Source organism: Muscardinus avellanarius (genome assembly GCF_963383645.1).
Source record: "Muscardinus avellanarius genome assembly, chromosome: 20".
Lineage (NCBI taxonomy): Eukaryota > Metazoa > Chordata > Mammalia > Rodentia > Gliridae > Muscardinus > Muscardinus avellanarius.
The window spans coordinates 17,785,778-17,803,963 of record NC_137806.1 but is presented as its reverse complement, the minus strand read 5'-3'; the positions used below and the strand labels follow the sequence as shown (position 1 = coordinate 17,803,963).

Below are 18,186 nucleotides of genomic sequence, written 5' to 3'. Positions count from 1 at the left end.
AAAAAATTGGGCAGGGGGTGTAGCTCGGAGGTTGAATGCCCCTGGGTTCCATCCCCAGTACCGCAGAACAAAAAAACAAATAAAAATAATAATATAACATCTAGTTAGTGAGCTAACCTTCTCTCTTGCAACCTAGTGTTTGTCTACTTCATGCTGCAAGGAGAGCAACAGGTAAAGAGCTTGGCTCCTGGACTTCATCTGATCATGCCAAGACTGTTCTTCAATCCCCCAAGAGTCACTGATTCATACCAGTGCAATACTGTACATCGAGCCTTATTCTAAATCCTGTGTACATAGCAGTGAACAAAGCATACAGTGGAAAATCACTTCTTAAAGACACCCACGCCTCAGAGGGGCAGGTGGGGGGTGGGGCAAGGGGGCAGAGGCCGACCCACCCAACATACCACTTATCTGGGCCAAATGGAGGAATGATGCAGAAAAACACATTTGCAAACTTTAGCCATCTTTAAAAATCTTAAGGCTGACACACATTAAGTCTTAAAACCAACGTGTCAGGTTTACTTGAAGATTATCTTCTGGGTACTTCGAAGAAAATGGCAAGCACCAAAAATGTTATTAGGATTATGAAGTGGGGAAAAAAAGTAGAATTCTCATTTGGATGTCTTATTCATAAACAGAGTAGAATAAGGTCAAATTGCTGTGCTAGTTGAAGCTGTCATGGTTTGAGCATAGAATGTACCCTGAAAAAGATCAGGTACTGGCAATACAGAAGTGTCAAGAGGTGAAACAACTGAGTCAGGGCTCTAATTTTCCCAGTCCTCTGAAGGCTGGTCACCTGAATGCATTTACTGGGCAGTAACCTAAGCAGATAAGGCATGGCCGGAAGAGGCGGGTCACCTGGGGATCCTGTCTGTGCTAGCTGCTGCCTGTCTCCATCTGTCTGTCTGTTTATCTCTGCTTCACAACTGCCATGAGAGGAGCTGCTGTCTTCTGTCACACATGGTACCACCATGATGTCTGCCTTGGAGTCGCCAACAATGGACTGTGCCTCTGAAACATCAGCCCAAAGAAATGTCTCCTCCTCCATGTTAAGTGCCAGGCATTTTGGTCACAGCAACAGAAAAAGCTGACCAAAACATATACCAAGACAGGCAACCAAAGCATATACCAAGCAGAGCCGGGTGTGGTGGCGCATGCTTGTAATCCCAGCATTCAGAAGGCTGAGAATGGAGGTTCGTGGTTCATGGACAGCCTCAGCTACTTAGTGATGCTCTTCCGCAACTCAGTGAGACCCCGTTTCAAAATAAAAATAGGGTACGGGGTGTAGCTCAGAAGTCAAATGCCCCTGGGTTCCATCCCCAGACCCACAAAAAAAAAAAAAAAGAACAAAAGCCGGGCGTGGTGGTGCACGCTTGTAATCCCCGCGCTTGGGAGGCAGAGACAGGAGGATCGCGCAGGCTTAGGAGACCCTGTTTCCAAATAAAAATGTAAAAATGGGTCTGGGAGTGTAGCCCGGAGGTAGAAGGGCTTCCAGGAACCCCAGTACCACCACCAAAAAAAAAAAAAAAAAAAAAAGAACAAAAAAAAGCTGAAGACACACTATTGTTAAGCCCTGCAAGTAAGGGGATCACACACACAACAGCACCACCACCACGTGCACACACTCTGGGTGCTGCTGGAAGCAAGAGCGGGCTGAGCAGTTGGAAAGGAACTCTCTAGAAGAGACAGGGGAAAACCTCCTCCCAGTCTGAAACTGACCCATCGACGAGGCTCAGGATCCAGTGTTCTAGGACAATAATGTTCTCCTCACATTGTTGACTGGGACCCACAGTGGGAAATATGATTCCCTCAGTAACTCAGTACACATACGCCACATGTGTGGGTATGCGTGTGTCTGGGGCCCTAAGTCAAGTTTCACAATGATTTTTATAAAATGATTTTTACAAAATCATTATCTTGACTACAAGCAATGCCCCTAGGTATCTTTAGGCCCAAGTTTATTTTAAAAGCTGGTCACAGCTGGGCGTGGTGGCGCACACGTGTAACCCCCACGCTTGGGAGACTGAGACAGGAGGATCGCGCAGGTTTGAAGCCAGCCTCAGCTACTTAGTGAGGCTCTCAGCAACTTAGTGAGACCCTGTTTCCAAATAAAATATAAAATAGGTCTGGGAGTATAGCCCGGAGGTAGAAAGCCCCTGGGTTCCACCCCCAGTACCACCCAAAAAAATTCAAATAAAAAATAAATAAATAAATAAAAGCTGGTGCAATCACTGAATTCATTTCATGACACAGTTTGGGGGAAACACTTCCCTTCTGGGGTGTTTCACCAGTCTCCCCCACGCCCTCCGTGTCCATCAATTTCCTCCCATGAGAACAGGAGCTGACAAAGAAGACGAGGTCTTTAGAGGAGCCCCCAGCCCCGCTGCAGACAAGCTGCTTCCACCTGTCACGTTTCCAGTTATCGGGGGTGGGTGGGAAGGAAGGGAAGTGGGGAAGGCAGAAAGGAGCAGGTGAAGAGAAGGGGCCTGGTACCTGGACTCCCAGCTCTTGGCTAAGATTGGTGAATAAATACTCGTAGCCATAAGCGGCTTTGCAGTTCAGCCACACGACATGGTACGGACTCCGAGTGATCCAGCTCCGAACCAGCTCTAAAATGCCACTTAAGCACTCCTCCTAGATGGGATTTTCAGAAGACATTCAGCACTTTGAGGAGCCGCACGCTGTTCCTCCCCAACACGCGCAGGCGTCCACACCAAGGGGCCAACCACGCGGGCACATCGTTCCGCGCGCTTGACACGTGGCCACGCCCAGGCCCCTGGCCCATCTCTCCAAACAGACTTACACGACTTGGAATCTGGTAAAACCTGGGATCGCAGAAAGTGGTATCTAAATATACACTCTGAATGTCTTTTACTCTGAAGAGAGAAAAAACTAGTGTTAGCATCCAACATGACATAAAGGACATAGAACAGAACCACAGCCTCAGCTACTTTAGAGCATGTTCCAGCCCACGGGATTTCTGTTTCTGTGAGCCAACTTTGTTGGGAAATGTTTTCTATACAATAAAATATAGATTTTTGCATACATGGTCCAGAAAACTTGGACACATTTGTGTCAACCACTACCTCCATTAAGGTACAGAACACTATTACCCCATTTCAAGGAAGAAATTTTACTATTATAATAATCAAAATCAAGCTTGAGTTCTAATAGAAACAAAGGGTTGTGTTTGGTAGAAAAGAGCAAGAATGGTGTGTGTGTGTGTGTGTGTGTGTGTTACTAAGGACTGAAATCAGGGCATTCTACCTCTGAGCTACACATACAGTCTTTTTTATTTTATTTTATAGAAGATCATACTAAGTTGCTGATGGCCTCATTAAGTTGCGGAGGCTGGCCTCAAACCTGCAATCCTCCTGTTTCAGCTTCCCAAGTACAGATGTGCGCCACCACGCCCAGCTCAAGCAAGAACAAGGCCCAGTACCTGCCCCCAGATTGCAGAAGCTCCATTCTGGCAGCTTCTCCTTTTGCCAGTCTGAAATCTCCTGTGTACAAGACAGTTCCATTATTGCCCTGAAATAAAAACCTGAAAAGGAAATACATCTCAGTGACTTCCAAGTCTCAAGCAAAGCAAATACATGGTGAATCCACAAAAATGCTTCTCGCCAACATATCCCTTAGGACACAAAGCTAATGGAAATGCAACACTCTACCCCCACACCCAGCGCTGAGATGCCGCCTCTGCCCTGGGGGAGAAAGAAATACCAGAATGGACACACTGCTGAGTTTGCGATTGGTTCCGTATACAATGGTGCCGGGGGCCAGCCCTAGCAGGAGTCGGGGCCGCGTGTTGGTGAGAGGAGAGTCAAGGTCAAGTGAGAGGAGACTGACACACAGACCAGATCAAGCTTCTCCGACTTTATTCAGGATTTGTTACGATCTTTATACTTTCTTTCTTGGCAGAATAGACAAAACCACACTCATGCAAGCAGAAAACTTCAAGGACAGAAAAAGTCTTTAACAGACTTCAGGACAGGGTGCCAGACATTTAATAAATCGTAGAACGTATGCTTTGCCTCATATCACAGGGCCGGCTTGAACTTAATCTTATATGTTGGCCCAAACTAAGGTCAGCTTGAGCTTAATCTTTGGCCCAAACTTTATCCTTGGAAAAAAAAAACTTTGCTGATTGAGTCTCTCACATGTTGCTGCCCATCTATTTTGGTTATAATTCATATACATAAAATTCCAATTACACATATTAATTCAAATAATTTTAAAATAATTCTTTTGAAGGGGGAAGGGCTAGTTTTTCTCACGGGGGACTCCAGCCTTTGCGAGTCCCCTGGCCGAGCTTTTGCTCAAGGTCTGCGCGAGACGCTGTAGCACAATGGTAGCATTGAAATCATGTATCAAGATCATTCTGTTCATGGAGAGAAAAATCCACGTGATAAAATAATGCAAAGTCCCTCAAGAATAACCACTGAAGACTTCCATGGTAAGAAAGCCATGTTTCAAGACTGATCTGTCTCAGTTCCCCAAGTTCACTTTGGAAGCAAAGATTAAAGACACTACCAGAAATACTGTCCAGAAATACTGTCAGCTCTGCCTACACGCTACATTTCAGACCCTAAAAATTTCTTCCTATAATTATAATACATATTTACAAATAATAAAATAGCAAAATTAAGCGAGCCCCTTACATAACTGATCCCGGGCAGTGACCAGCTGGCAAGAGAGTCACAACAATCTCTTCCTTCTAAAAAGAAAACAAAGACAAAATAAAAACAGAAATGATCAGTGGGACCTTGCTAAAAAAAAAATCAAGTATCTCAAGAATATGCCTTTTCTCCCTTCCCTGGCTTTCCAAATCCTAGAAACAGGTAGCATCCTTATCCACTCAACAGACAGCTAAACACTGAGTTACCACAGGACTCAGCAATCCCACAACCAGTTACAAATTCAAGAGGACGAGGTGACGCACATCCGTAATCTCAGCACTTAGGAGGCTGAGACAGGAGGATTGCAGGTTCAAGGACAGCCTCAGCAATGTAGCAAGGCTGTCTGCAACCTGGCAAGACAGGTTTATTTTATTTTATTTCAAAATAAAAAAAAAATAGGGCTGAGATTGTAGTTCAGAGATAAAGTGAGCCTGAGTTCAAACCCTAGTATCACAAAAAAAAAAACCCTGAAAATCCATATGCACACAAAACTTTGTACATGGGGGTCCATAGCATAGTTATTCATACTAGCCAAGATGGGCAGAAACAGTCCAAATGTCTATCAAGTGATCAATGGATAAACAGAATATCATCTGTCCACACAATGGAATATTATTTGGCCATAAAACCAATGAAGTATTGGTTGACATATGCTACACATATAACATGTGCTACTTTTTAAAACATACTCAGGGAAGAAGCCAGAAACAAGAACCAGATGCCTCATGATTCCACTGACTGGAACGGCCCTGAGTGGGCAAATGCAGAGGCAGAAAAGTAGGTACCAGGAGCCGGGGACACAGGGAACGTAGGTTAAGGGCTTCTCTTTCAGGTGATGAAAATATTCTGAAGTTGATGTGGTGATGGATAGCCGACTCTGTGAGTATACTAAAAACCACTGATTCGTATGCTTTAAAATCAGTGAACTAGCTGGGCGTGGTGGCGCACGCTTGCAATCCCAGCATTTGGGAGGAGGAGACAGGGTTCGAAGACAGCCTCTGTCTGCTACTTAGTAATGCCCTTTGCAGCTCAGTGAGACCCTGTTTCAAAATAAAGAATAAAAAATAGGGATGAGGGTGTAGCTTGGAGATAGAATGCCCCTGGGGTCCATCTCCGGTACCAGGGGGAAAAAAGAGTGAACCGTGTAGCATATAAATATCTCAATAAAGCTGCTACTAAACAAGTGTTTTAAGAGCTGGATGAAGTGTGGCCCAGTTCACCACACTGCTATTGTGTCCTCCCCTCAGGACAGAGCCAGCGGTGCTGCTGGCTCTCTAGCCCTGAGCAAGTGGAAACAGAGCTCTGCTCAGGAGTGCTGAGTCCCAGAGAATTACGGTTTCATTCATCCTCCAGGCCCCTTTCAAAGGAGGTCTCCCAGTGGCTGTGCCTGGAAAACAGTGCACACGGCCTATGTCGCGCACCAAGAAACATGAAGGACGAGGGCGGGAGAGCAAGGGCCTGCTTCCCAGGAGCCTGCCCACCATGTGCTGCCCAGCTCTGAGAGCCTGCCACCATGGCACCTGCACGTGACAAGGCCACAAGTCAATTCTATTCCCAGGAAAATGCTTAGCTGACTCGGCCCAGCATGGCAGACTCCAACTGTCAGATCCTAGGAGCTGTCCGAAAAAGTTATCTCTATTCTGATCACATTCCACGACAAAAGACATCCTACACATGTCAAAAACACATGTTATGCCGGGCATGTTTGCGCACACTTGTAATCCCAGCATTCGGGAGGCTAAGACCGGAGAATCGCGGTTCGCGGACAGCCTCAGCTACTTAATGAGGCCCTTTGCAACTCGGTAAGACCCGGTTTATAAAAATAGGGCAGGGGGTGTAGCTCGGTGGTAGAATGCCCCTGGGTTCCAACCCCAGACCCGCAAAAAAAAAAAAAAAAAAAAAAAAAACACATGTTATGACCAGGCTACAGACTGACTAGGCTTGCCATAAACTAGGAAAATTCCCCCTAGACCCAAATGTAATTTCAGTGTTGTTGTTTAAAAGGTAGACCCCCCAAAAAAATTAATCAATTAATTAATTAATAAAAGGTAGATCCAGAAGCTGGGCATGGTGGCGCACGTTTGTAATCCCAGCATTTGGGAGGCTGAGACAGGAGGATCACGGTTTGTGGACAGCTTCAGCTAAAACTTAGTGAGGCCCTCCGCAACTTAGTGAGACCCTGTTTCAAAATAAAGAATAAAACAATAGAACCAGGCATGGTGGCGCATGCTTGTAATCTCCACACTTGGGAAACTGAGACAGGAGGATCCCACAGGTTCAAAGCCAGCCTCAGCTACTGAGTGAGGCTCTCAGCAACTTAGTGAGACCCTGTTTCCAAATAAAATATAAAATAGGTCTGGGAGTATAGCCTGGAGGTAGAAAGCCTCTGGGTTCCACCCCCAGTACCACCAAAAATAAAAAAGAATTAAAACCTAGGGCAGGGAGTATAGCTCAGAAGTTGAATGCCCCTGGGTTCCAACCTCAAACCCGCAAAAAAAAAAAAAAAAAAAAGACAGACCCAGAAGCCAGGTGTGGTGGCGCATGCTTGTAATCCCAGCATTTGGGAGACTGAGACAGGAAGATGGACAGCCTCAGCTACTTAGGCCCTTTGCAACTTAATGAGACCCTGTTTCAAAATAAAGAATAAAGGGCCAGGTGTGGTGGTGTACACTTGTAATCCCAGCATTTGGACAGCCTCAGCTACTTAGGCCCTTCACAACTCAGTGATACCCTGTCTCAAAAAAATAAAAATAAAGAATAAAAAATAGGACCAGGGTGTAGCTCAGAGGTAGAATGCCACTAGGTTCAATCCCCAGCAACACACACACACACACACACACACACACACACACACACGTGTAGGCCCAGAGCCTGGCATGGTGGCGCACGCTTGTAAACCCAGTACTTAAGAGGCTGAGACAGGAGGATTACACAGGTTCTAGGCCAGCCTCAGCTACTTAGTGAGGCTCTCAGCAACTCAGTGAGACCCTATTTGCAAATAAAAACAGGGGTATAAAATAAGGGGTATAAAGTAGGTCTGAGAGTGTAGCCCAGAGTTAGAAGGCCCCTGGATTTCATCCCCAGTACCACACACACAAAAAAAGTAGGCCCAGCCAAGCATTGTAGTGCACACTTGTAATCCCAGTACTTGAGAGGATTGCAGGTTCGAGGCCAGCCTCGGCTACTTAGTGAGGCCTTCCACAACTTAGTGAGACCCTTTCTCTCAAAATAAAGAAGAAAAAGTGAAGCTGGGGGTATAGCTCAGAGGTAGAACGCCCTGGGTTCAATCCCTACTACCACCAAAAAAAAAAAAAAAAAAAAAAGGTAGGCCCAGAATTCCATTTACTAATAAAACAATACATCCACAATATTAAATCTGTAAATTTAAGGATGAAAAATAAATTTTATCCAATTGGGAAGTGATTTCTATTAATTTAAGAAAATGGTTCAGGAAAAATCATATATCAATTTGCTTCAAAAGTATTCATCACTGTTTTAGATCCAGGACATTATTATCAATAAATGTGACAATGACCTTATGTAGTATTAACAGCTGGTGTCCCCACCATTAGCAATACTAATCAAGAGCAATGTAACAAAAAAATTAGCCATGTGTAGTCCTCCTAATGTGGAAAATAACTAACCACTATTGTGGACTAAATATTTGTGTTCTCCCAGAATTCACAGCTTGAAAGCCTAGCCCCTAAGTGATTTTATGAGGAGGATTTTAGAAGGCGCTAAGGAGTGACTTCACCAGCGCATCCGTGTCCTTTAAAAGGGAGCCTTTTGCCCTTCCCACTGTGTGAGGACACAGGGAAGACCGTTTCCTCTGAACAAGAAGCGAGCCCTCCCCAGGCCCCGGCTCCGCCAGATCCTGGACCCTAGACCTGCGCCTCCAGACCTAGCAGATAAATGCCGCTGTTTAAGACTCACATCTACAGTAGTTCTGTGATAGCGCCCAAAAGGACCAAGACACTGAGGTGACCACAGATATTTTGCTTGTTTTTTCTAGAAACTCACTCAATAAAAGAGTGGTTGAAGGTTGATTAAGGTTAAACGAGCTTTCAAAAACAAGGAGAAAAGCCAGGCGTGGTGGCCCATGCTAGCAATCCCAGCACGTGGGAGGCTAAGACAAGAGGATCACAGTCCAGTGAGACCCTTTGCAACTCAGAGAGACCCTGTTTCAGAATAAAGAATAAAAACTAGGGCTGGGGGTGTAGCTCAAAGGTAGAATGCTCCTGGGTTAAAACTCCAATACCAAAAAAAAAAAAAAAAAAAAAAAAAAAAAAATCAAGGAGAAAGATAAACAATCATTTTAGCAATTAAAAAAGTAATATTTAATATTTAGTTACCTTGCCTGTTGCTTCATCAACTAAAGATATCTGGGTAGGCGTTTCAATCTCAATTGATATCTATTAAAATAAAGACGAGATCATACACCAATCAGTTCTCCAGGGCTTTTATACACCCTCTGCCATCAAAAACCCTGAGACCGAACAAAGGAGTTACAGACAGTATAACAATTGCTGATTTGACTGTAATAAATAAATACTTCACTGTAATAAATAAATATCTTAAGCATCCGAAAAAGGATAAAGCAGAAATAATGCACTTATTAAGATAGATTTGCCAATGTGTATTAAACCGTTTATAGCTGCCTATGTCCTTCAATATGGCAATTCTACTTCTCTGAGCTCACTTTTCCTCCTTCATTTCCCCTCTCTACCATAACCATGTCCCTCTCCCCTGGAGGTGGAGCCTGTTCTACGCCTTCTGTGTGTTGGGTCTTGTGCTGCACAACTGTCTGGACCAGCCCATGACGCATACGCCTGTGCTCCTCAGGGTACGCACCCATTTCCCTAGCACACTAGAGGTCTTCAATATGATGTTGAGGAGTGAATGAATGGAATTCTTCATCTCTTTAGACCATCAGTGTCATATAGTGATTAGGGTGAAGATGTTACAATATTCATGATGGGAGTGGCGGCACACACCTGTAATCCCTGCAGTTGGGAGGCTGAGACAGAAGGATTACTTGTTCGAGGGCAGCCTCAGCAACTTAACAGGCCTTCACAAACCTTGTGAGGCCCTGTTTCAAAATAAAAAATAAGATTGGGGGTATAGCCCCAAGGTAGCACCCTTGGGTTTAATCTCAGAAGCACAAAAAAAAATTTTCTTGTATTTCTGTAATAAAACATTTTATTCATGATGCCGTACTTAATATTGGTAGGGTCAACTCAACAACCATCGTATTTAGTACTTTCATATGTTGGTGTATAAAATGGTCCTTTTTTCCCATGTACTACCATTATATACATTGTTTTGCTAATAAGGCTGAGCAGCTTTTAATTACTTCCTACAATAACACAGGGATTGATTGTTCTTTTAAACTTGGTAAAATGATGTGAGCCAGGCATGGTGGTGCTTGGGAGGCTGAGACAAGAGGATCACAAAGACAGTCAGCAAACAGTGAAACTCTCATCAACCTAGCAAGACTCAGTTTCAAAATAACAACTTAAATAGGCTAGGGTGGAGCTCAGAGGTAGAATGCCCCTAGGTTAAGTCCTTAGCACCACAAAAGAGAAAAAGCCCATCTGGGCTTGAAGTTTATCGAGAAGAGATCTTTGATGAGTAACTACATCCTCCCTAAATGTTATAGGGTTCTGTTTGGGCCTTCAGTTCTACTTTGTAGGACATAAAAATTGCCACTGGCATTTTTCCTTTTGTTAAGAATATATTTCCCCCCTTCCCAGTTTTTTATTTTGTTGTTGTTTTCTGTTTCAAGCATTAATTCACCCTTTTGTTTTATCTAAGCCTTTTGTAGAGTAATACTGGTGGATCTTCCTCATTTTTAATCTAAACTGAGAATTTATCTTTTGGTCTAGAGTTAAATCCATTCACCCCTATAATAATAACTGTGATCTAGGACTTTTTCCTGACATTTTCTACATGCCAGACTTGTCTGATTTTGTCCCTTTTACTTTTTTATACTGGAGAGATCTATTTTATTCTGACAGATTGAAAGCTATCCAGCCTGTCACTATTATGCTTGTTCTCCCCTTCTTATTATACCCCAGAAAATAAAGTCATTTTTCCTAACCGAAGCCAGGATCTAAGTAAAAAGACTTGGGAGCCGGGCGTGGTGGCCCATGCTTGTAATCCCAGCATTTGGAAGGCTGAGACAGGAGGATTGCAGTTCACAGACAGCCTCAGCTAATACTTAGTGAGGCCCTTTGTAACTCAATGAGACCCTGTTTTGAAATAAAGAATAAAAACTAGGGCTGGGGGTGTAGCTCAGAGCTCAGAGGTAGAATGACCCTGGGATCCATCCCCAGTACTGCAAAAAAAAAAAAAAAAAAAAAAAAAACTTGGTAGCCAGGCACAAGGGGCTGTGCACCTATAGCCCCAGCCACTCCAGAGGCTGATGCGGAGAATCAGTCTAGCCCCAGGAGCTCAGACCAGGCTGGGCAACAAAAGCCAGACTGTCTCCAATAAGACTTAGCAAATATTGAACAATTTACACTTAAAATATTATAATGTGAGCTGGGCATGGTAGCACATGCCTATAACCCCAGCTACTTGTGAGATGAGGCAAGAGAAGCACAAGTTTGAGGCCAGCTTAAGCAGCTTAGCAAGACCCTATTTCAAAATAAAATAAAGTAAAAAGGCTGGCTGTGGTGGCACACTCCTGTAATCCTAGTACTAAGGCGGCTGAGCTAGGAGGGTCACAGGTGCAAGGAGAGTCTCAGCCAAAACCCTATTTCAGAATAAAAAGCTTACAAGGGCTGAGGATATAGCTCAGAGGGATAATGCCCCTGGGTTTAATTCCCACAAATAATGAATGAATGAATGAATGAATGAATGAATGAATAAACAAACAAACAAACAAACAAGGGCTGAGGATGGGTTAGTGGTAGCTGCTTGCCTAGCCCTGGCTTCGATCCCCAGAACAAAAAAAAAAAAAAAAAAAAAAAAAAAAAAAAAGAGGCATTACATAGAGAGTCAATAAGATTAAATTAAAAAATCTGAAAAACTAGATCTAACTCTTAAGGAACAGCAATAATAAAATTAACAAAATGCTGACCTCTCCTAAATTGCTAAATTACAAAAAGTAAATAGGAATATTCTAATTAATGTGGATAAGTAATGTGGGAAACTGAGCTTTGAATAACTCCAATGCTTTCTTCACTCTACGTTTAACACTGCCATTTACACAAAGAATAAGTATTATACAAAAAAAGAAAACTTACAATTCGTTTCTCCCAAAACCTGTATTTCGGGTTAGTTAGCAACAACTCCTTAGTAACTGGAGAACAGTACAGGTAAACCTTCAAGCTGAAAGGAAAGACCAAAAATATATAAATGAAAAAGAGTCGTTTCAGTACAATCTCAAACAAGCATTTTGGTGACAAGAAAATGCCCTTCATTCACATCAGTTTTCTCAAATAAAGCAGAAAGTGCCAGCACTGAAGTGTCAGAGGCCCTCCCGACACACGCTGCCCCCACCAGCTATCTCAGTCCATCCAGAGCACAGGGAGGGAAATTACTGTTTTCTGACCACCTAAGGAGTCTTTCATCAAACCAGGCATGGTGGTGCCACCTGTAATCCCAGCTGCTGGGGAACCTGGGGCAGAATAATCACATGTTTGAGGCCAGCCTGGGCAACTTAACAGGACCCTGCCTCAAAATAAAATAAGGCCAGGCTGGGGGTGTAGCTCAGTGACGGAGCACTAGCCTAGCAGGAGCAAGGTGTTGCACAGAAGAAGAGGAAAAAATAAATAAAAATAGAACTGAGGGTGTAGCTCAGATGTAGAATACCCCTGGTTCAATCCCCAGTACCACAAAAAGAAAAATATGAGTCTATTCTGTATGATTCTATTTATACAAAGTACAAAAACAGCCCAAACTAACCCATGTTGACAAAAGTTAGCTATGGCGGGAGGAGTGCCCGGGAGGAGGAGGAGCCTGGGATACTGGGTCTGTTCAATTTCTTGAGCTGCGTGGAAGCCACACAGGTGTGCTCACTATGTAAAAGTTCAGACTGTCCCCTTCTAATGTATGCATTTTTCTACCTAGATGTTATCTCTCAATTAAAATGTTTACTTAAACACACAGGCACAAAGAAATAAGTAGCAAAAGAAATCACCTGCACTCCAACCTTCGTTTCAAGGAAGGGGCCCTCAATCCCTTCATGTGATCTAAAAACAAGAGAATCAAAACTCATAAACATGTTATGTTTCCACAGGATTTCTCAGCCCAAAGAAACTGAGTCATCTTCTTATACTTCCTGTTAAGAGAAAATACATGAGGTTCCTCTGAGAACAAGACAGTAATCATTCAATGTTGCCCAATGCTGAGTCATCCAAAGCAACTTGAGTAGCTGACCCCACCTCCCCCAGCCGCACGAAACAGAGTCTCAACTGCCCTGGGCAGCCAGAGAAGGACAAATACTCCAGCCTTCCTCCACCTTCCCCTCTCAACCCAGTGATCCAGTGGTCTACATGCTGTGTGACCCATTCAATTCCCATCCCTTAAGTTGGCCCATCTAAAAATTCAAGCTTGCAAGCCGGTGTGGTGGCGCACACTTGTGATCCAGCATTAGGGAGGCTGAGACAGGAGGATCGTGGTTCGCAGACAGCCTCAGCTACTTAGTGAAGCCCTTTGCAGCTCAGTGAGACTCTGCTTCAAAATAAAGAATAAACAAATTGGCTGAAGGTGTCACTCAGATGTAGAAGGCCCCTGGGTTCCATCCCCAGTACCACAAAAAAAAAAAAAAAAAAAGAAAAGAAAAGAAAAGAAAGAAAGAAATTCAAGCTTGCAATCCACCCAGAAGCCATTCGGGCTGAAGCCAGAATAGAGTGCTTTCTCACCTTTCTATCCCACTGTGACTGCTGGGCTGGGAGGCGAGACATCACCAGCCACAGCGACCTGCTCCACAGTCCTCCAACTTAACAGACACAGAAAGACTGTAAGCTAACAATTAGACCGAATAACCCACGAAGCACAGCGTGTATTCTAATATATTTCAACTGTATGTGTGTGTGTGTATTGGGTGTTGAACACAGAGGCATTCTATCTCTGAGCTATACCTCCAGCCCTTTTTATTTCTTATTTGGAAACAGGCCCTTGCTAGGTTCTAAAAGTCTCACTATGTTGCTAACCTGGCCTCAAAACTGCGATCTTTCTATCTCATCTCCCAGGTACTGGGATTATAGGTGTGTACCACCACACCCAGTTTATCCTGACTTTTTACTGGGTCAAGGCCTAGACACTGCCCAAACACTTCTAAATTGTTTAAGATCACAAAAGCAAAAATGTGATTCTCAAGAATAAGCAGAGCTGGGCATGGTGGTGCAAGTTTGTAATCCCAGCATTTAGGAGGCTGAGACAGGAGGATCTCAGTTGGCAGACCCTGTTTCAAAATAAAGAACAAAAAGATTGGGCTGGAGTCAGCTGGGCGCATGCTTGTAATCTCAGCATTTGGGAGGCAGAGACTGGAGGATCATGGTTCAAGGACAGCCTCAGTTACTTAGTGAGGCCCTTCTCAACTCAGTGAGACCCTGTTTCAAAAATAAAAAGACTTAAAAAATAGGACTGGGAGTGTAGCTCAGAGGTCCAATGCCCCCGGGTTCCATCCCCAGTACAGAATTAAAAAAAAAAAAAAAAAAAAAAAAAAAAAAAAAAGTTTGCTAGAAATGCCAGCTGCTTCTCTTCCTAAATAAAAACTTGAAGGCCAGGTGTGGTGGCGCACTTTTGTAATCCCAGCATTTGGGAGGCTGAGACCTGAGGATCATGGTTCGCAGACAGCCTCAGCTACTTAGTGAGGCCTTTTGCAACTCAGTGAGACCCAGTTTCAAAATAAAGAATAAAAAATAGGGCAGGGGGTGTAGCTCAGAGGTCAAATACCCCTGGGTTCCATCCCGAGACCCGCAAATAAATAAATAAATAAATAGACTAAAAAAATAGGGCTGGGGGTGTAGCACGGAGATAGAATGCCCCTGGGCTCCATTCCTGGTACCGCAAATAAATAAATAAATAAATAAATAAATAAATAGACTAAAAAATAGAACTGGGGGTGTAGCTCAGACGTACAATGCCCGTGTTCCATCCCAAGTACTCAAAAAAAAAAAAAAATAGGGTTAGAGGTGTAACTCAGAAGTAGTAGAATGTCCCTGGGTTCCATCCCAGTACCACAAAAAAAAAAAAAAAAAAAAAAAGAATAAACAGAGTTGGAGCCAGGCATGGTGACACGTACTTGTAATCCCAGCATTTGGGAGGCTGAAACAGGAGGATCACGGTTTGCGGACAGCCTCAGCTACTTAGTGAGGCCCTTTGCAACTCACTGAGACCCTGTTTCAAAATAAAAAATTAAAAAATAGGGCTAGGGTTATAGCTGGGAGGTAGAATAAGTTTTATCCCTAGTACCACAAAAAATAGAGTTGGGCGTGGTAGCATATGCCTGAGACAGGAGGATCGCAGGTTTGTAGCCAGTGTCAGCAATTTAGTGAGGCTGCCAGCAACTTAGATCTGTTTCAAAGTAAAAAATAAAATAGGGTTAGGGGTATAGCTCAGAATACATCTAGGTTCAACCCCCAGCACCTCACATACAAAAAAATAAACAGAATGGCTCTCAAAAAGGCTCTCAAGAATGGAAGTCCATTATTTCCTCATTATAGAGAGATTACTGAAGACTGGGACATGACGGCACAGGCCTGTAATCCCAGTGCTTGGGAGGCTGAGACAGCAGGACCACAGCTTCGAGGCCAGGCTCAGCAACTCAGAGAGCCCCTCAGGGATCTAGTAGGACCTTATTTCAAAAATAAAATATTAAAATAAATAGGGCTCGGGGTACAGCTTTAAGGATTAAATCCCAGTACTAAAAGATAAAATGGATAAAAGAGAAATCACTGGGGGAAAAGTAGAGACATTTTCCAAAAGCTCTGTCAACAATTTATGACAGTTAAAGTTATTGATCCCACCCCAGTCCAGTTGGCCTTCACTCCAACCATGGAGGAAAGGCACTATTTTCTTTTTTCAGTACTAGGTATTGGAATCCAGAGACATTTTACCTCTGAGCTATACCCCCAGCCCTATTTTTTATTCCTTATTTTGAAACAGGGTCTCATTAAGTTGCAGAGGGCCTAAGTGGCTGAGGCTGGCCATGAACTGCGATCTTCCTGCCTCAGCCTCCTAAGTACTGAGATTACAAGCATGCACCACCATGCCTGATTGAAAGGCATTGTTTTTGATGTCCCTTCTTTATTTAGTTATTTAGTTATTTATTTATATTGTGGTATTGGGGGCTGGAACTCAGGGGCTTTCTACCTCTGGGCTATACTTCTAGACCTATTTTATATTTTATTTGGAAACAGAGTCTCATTAAATTGCTGGAGCCTCACTGAGTAGCTGAGGCTGGCTTCTAACTTGCAGGATCCTCCAGTCTCAGCCTCCCAAGTACTAGGATTACAAGCGTGGGCCACCATACCCAGCTGTCCCTAATTTACTTTAAAATACTCCTGCACGTGTCTATGAATTTGTTGCACCCTAATTCACTCCTCATAGGGTTTTTGGAAGCACCCTAATCAAGTTTTTCTGGAAGGCATGCTGAAAGACGCAGCTGCTGGAGGGCTTCAATTTCTCCCTCTCCGCTGGTTGTGCTAAGTCAGCACAACTGTAAGACTATTTTTCATTGGTAAAGTTAATGACTTTCTAGTCAACAAGTGCTAAAAATAGACCTCGGTTGTGAAATTAGTGTTCAAGGCCCTTCCTCTTCTGAAGCATCCAGCCTTCAGCTAGCCAGTAGCACTAAGAGTGAAGCTCTAGCACCACTTCTGAGTGGTTGCTCACACTTGCAATCCCAGCATTTGGGAGGCTGAGACAGGAGCATCGCAGTTCAAGGACAGCCTCAGCTACTACTTAGTGAGGCCCTTTACAACCCAGTGAGACCCTGTTTCAAAAGAAAGAATTAAAAAAAAAATAGCGCTGGGGGTGTCGCTTGGAGGTAAAATGCCCCTGGGTTCCATCCCCCCCCCCAAAAAAAAGTGATGCTCTAACCTTCATCCCTAAACTTTCCATCTGTACCAGGTAAATCTGCATCCTGCCATCCTAGATTATAATGACTTTTTTTTTTTTTGGATGAGGACAGAACATCTAAAAGCTGCACTGGAGCCCAGCGTGGTGGCACATGCCTGTAATCACAGTTCTTAAGCCTCAACAACTTAGCATGACTGTGTTTCAACAAATAAATAAATAAATAAATAAATAAATCGGGCTGGGGTATAGCTCAGAGGTAAAATGCCCCTGGGTTCAATCTCCAGTGCCAAATAATTTAAAATAATAATTTTTAAAAAGTAAAAAATAAACAAATAAAAGCTGCACTGGATCAGCTTACAGAGGTTGTGACTTGACTCTGTGTGTGTGTGTGTGTGTGTGTGTGTGTGTGTGTGTGTGTGTGTAGCTTATTAACTATTGGGGCATAACAAGTGGATCTGAAACTTGCTTTACTTAGGGTAACGAGAGCTGGGGGAACACGAAGAAGGAACTAAACCTCGCCAACACCTAACAACCCCAGAACCTAACAGCTCCGCGGGCTCGCCACTCCGGCCAGGGACAGCGCGCAAGCGGCAGCCGCTGTACTCCGGGTCCTGCAGAAGATCTAAAATAAACTGTGGAGAGGCTGAAGCCCCGGCTGGGGCTCGGCGCGCTTCCCCCCTGGCTGGCCGGCGCCGCTCCGCTCCAGGGCCCTGACCCTCGGTCGCCCACTCCCCAGTTGTGATCCCCGCGAGTTGGGGAGCGCAGGGCTCACTCACCCTTGTGGCAGTGGGACAGGAAGTAGGCGCGAGCTTTCAGGTTCTCCCTGTCGAAGCGATCAATGGAGATGGTCGGGTACTCTGCCATCTGGCCCTCGAAGGAACTCATGGCTAGGCGGAGAACCCGACCCCCAGCCGGCCGCGGAACCCCGGCAGACACGGATCATGCCGCCACTTCCGGGAACCTATACGCTGCCTCCCCATTGGCCGGCCTAGAGCAGCCACGTCCAATCAGAGGAGCCCGTTGGCGGGGGCGGGTCCCAGGCGCGGGGACCTAGGGTTTAAGTGTCAGAGCTGAGCCGCTGCTTTGAACCTGCTTCTTTGTCTGCGCCCTAAGGCCCGGGTGAGCAGATGAAGGGCACAAAGCAAAGTTTCGTTCCTGCTAGGAGTCAGCTAACAAGACGTGGGTGGTGCTCTGGGAAAGATGCCAGTGTCTGTGAAGTTACAGTAGCGGGGTGGGAGAAGGGCTGAAATACCAGAGCTGGCGGCCCCAAGGAGGCAAAGTGGGCTGCGAGCTGCGCTTTAGGCCAGACTGCGTTCCTCTACCTACTTGTCTGCAGAACACCGAATTCGTTTTTCCCTCTTCCCAGTTTCACCTTAACGAGATGTATTACAAAATTGCATCTAATTTATGCTACATTCCGTACCTAGTCCCTCTTCCTTCAATGGGCATGATGTACAAACTGAGGGAATGAAGT

At 44.4% G+C, this 18,186-nt stretch overlaps 1 protein-coding gene across 1 annotated transcript in view; it reads right to left on the bottom strand.

The window, feature by feature from the left end:
• Positions 1-17,597, bottom strand: part of DCLRE1C (DNA cross-link repair 1C) — a gene marked incomplete at both ends in the record, with an annotated part of 30,156 nt that extends 12,559 nt beyond the window's left edge. The window contains 8 exons of the mRNA XM_080717153.1: positions 2,494-2,634; positions 2,804-2,876; positions 3,443-3,544; positions 4,662-4,717; positions 9,032-9,091; positions 11,930-12,014; positions 12,826-12,877; positions 17,489-17,597. Of these exons, the coding sequence (XP_080573279.1) occupies positions 2,494-2,634; positions 2,804-2,876; positions 3,443-3,544; positions 4,662-4,717; positions 9,032-9,091; positions 11,930-12,014; positions 12,826-12,877; positions 17,489-17,597 (678 nt within the window). The remainder of the gene's footprint in view (positions 1-2,493; positions 2,635-2,803; positions 2,877-3,442; positions 3,545-4,661; positions 4,718-9,031; positions 9,092-11,929; positions 12,015-12,825; positions 12,878-17,488) is intronic.
• Positions 17,598-18,186: the final 589 nt, after the last annotated feature.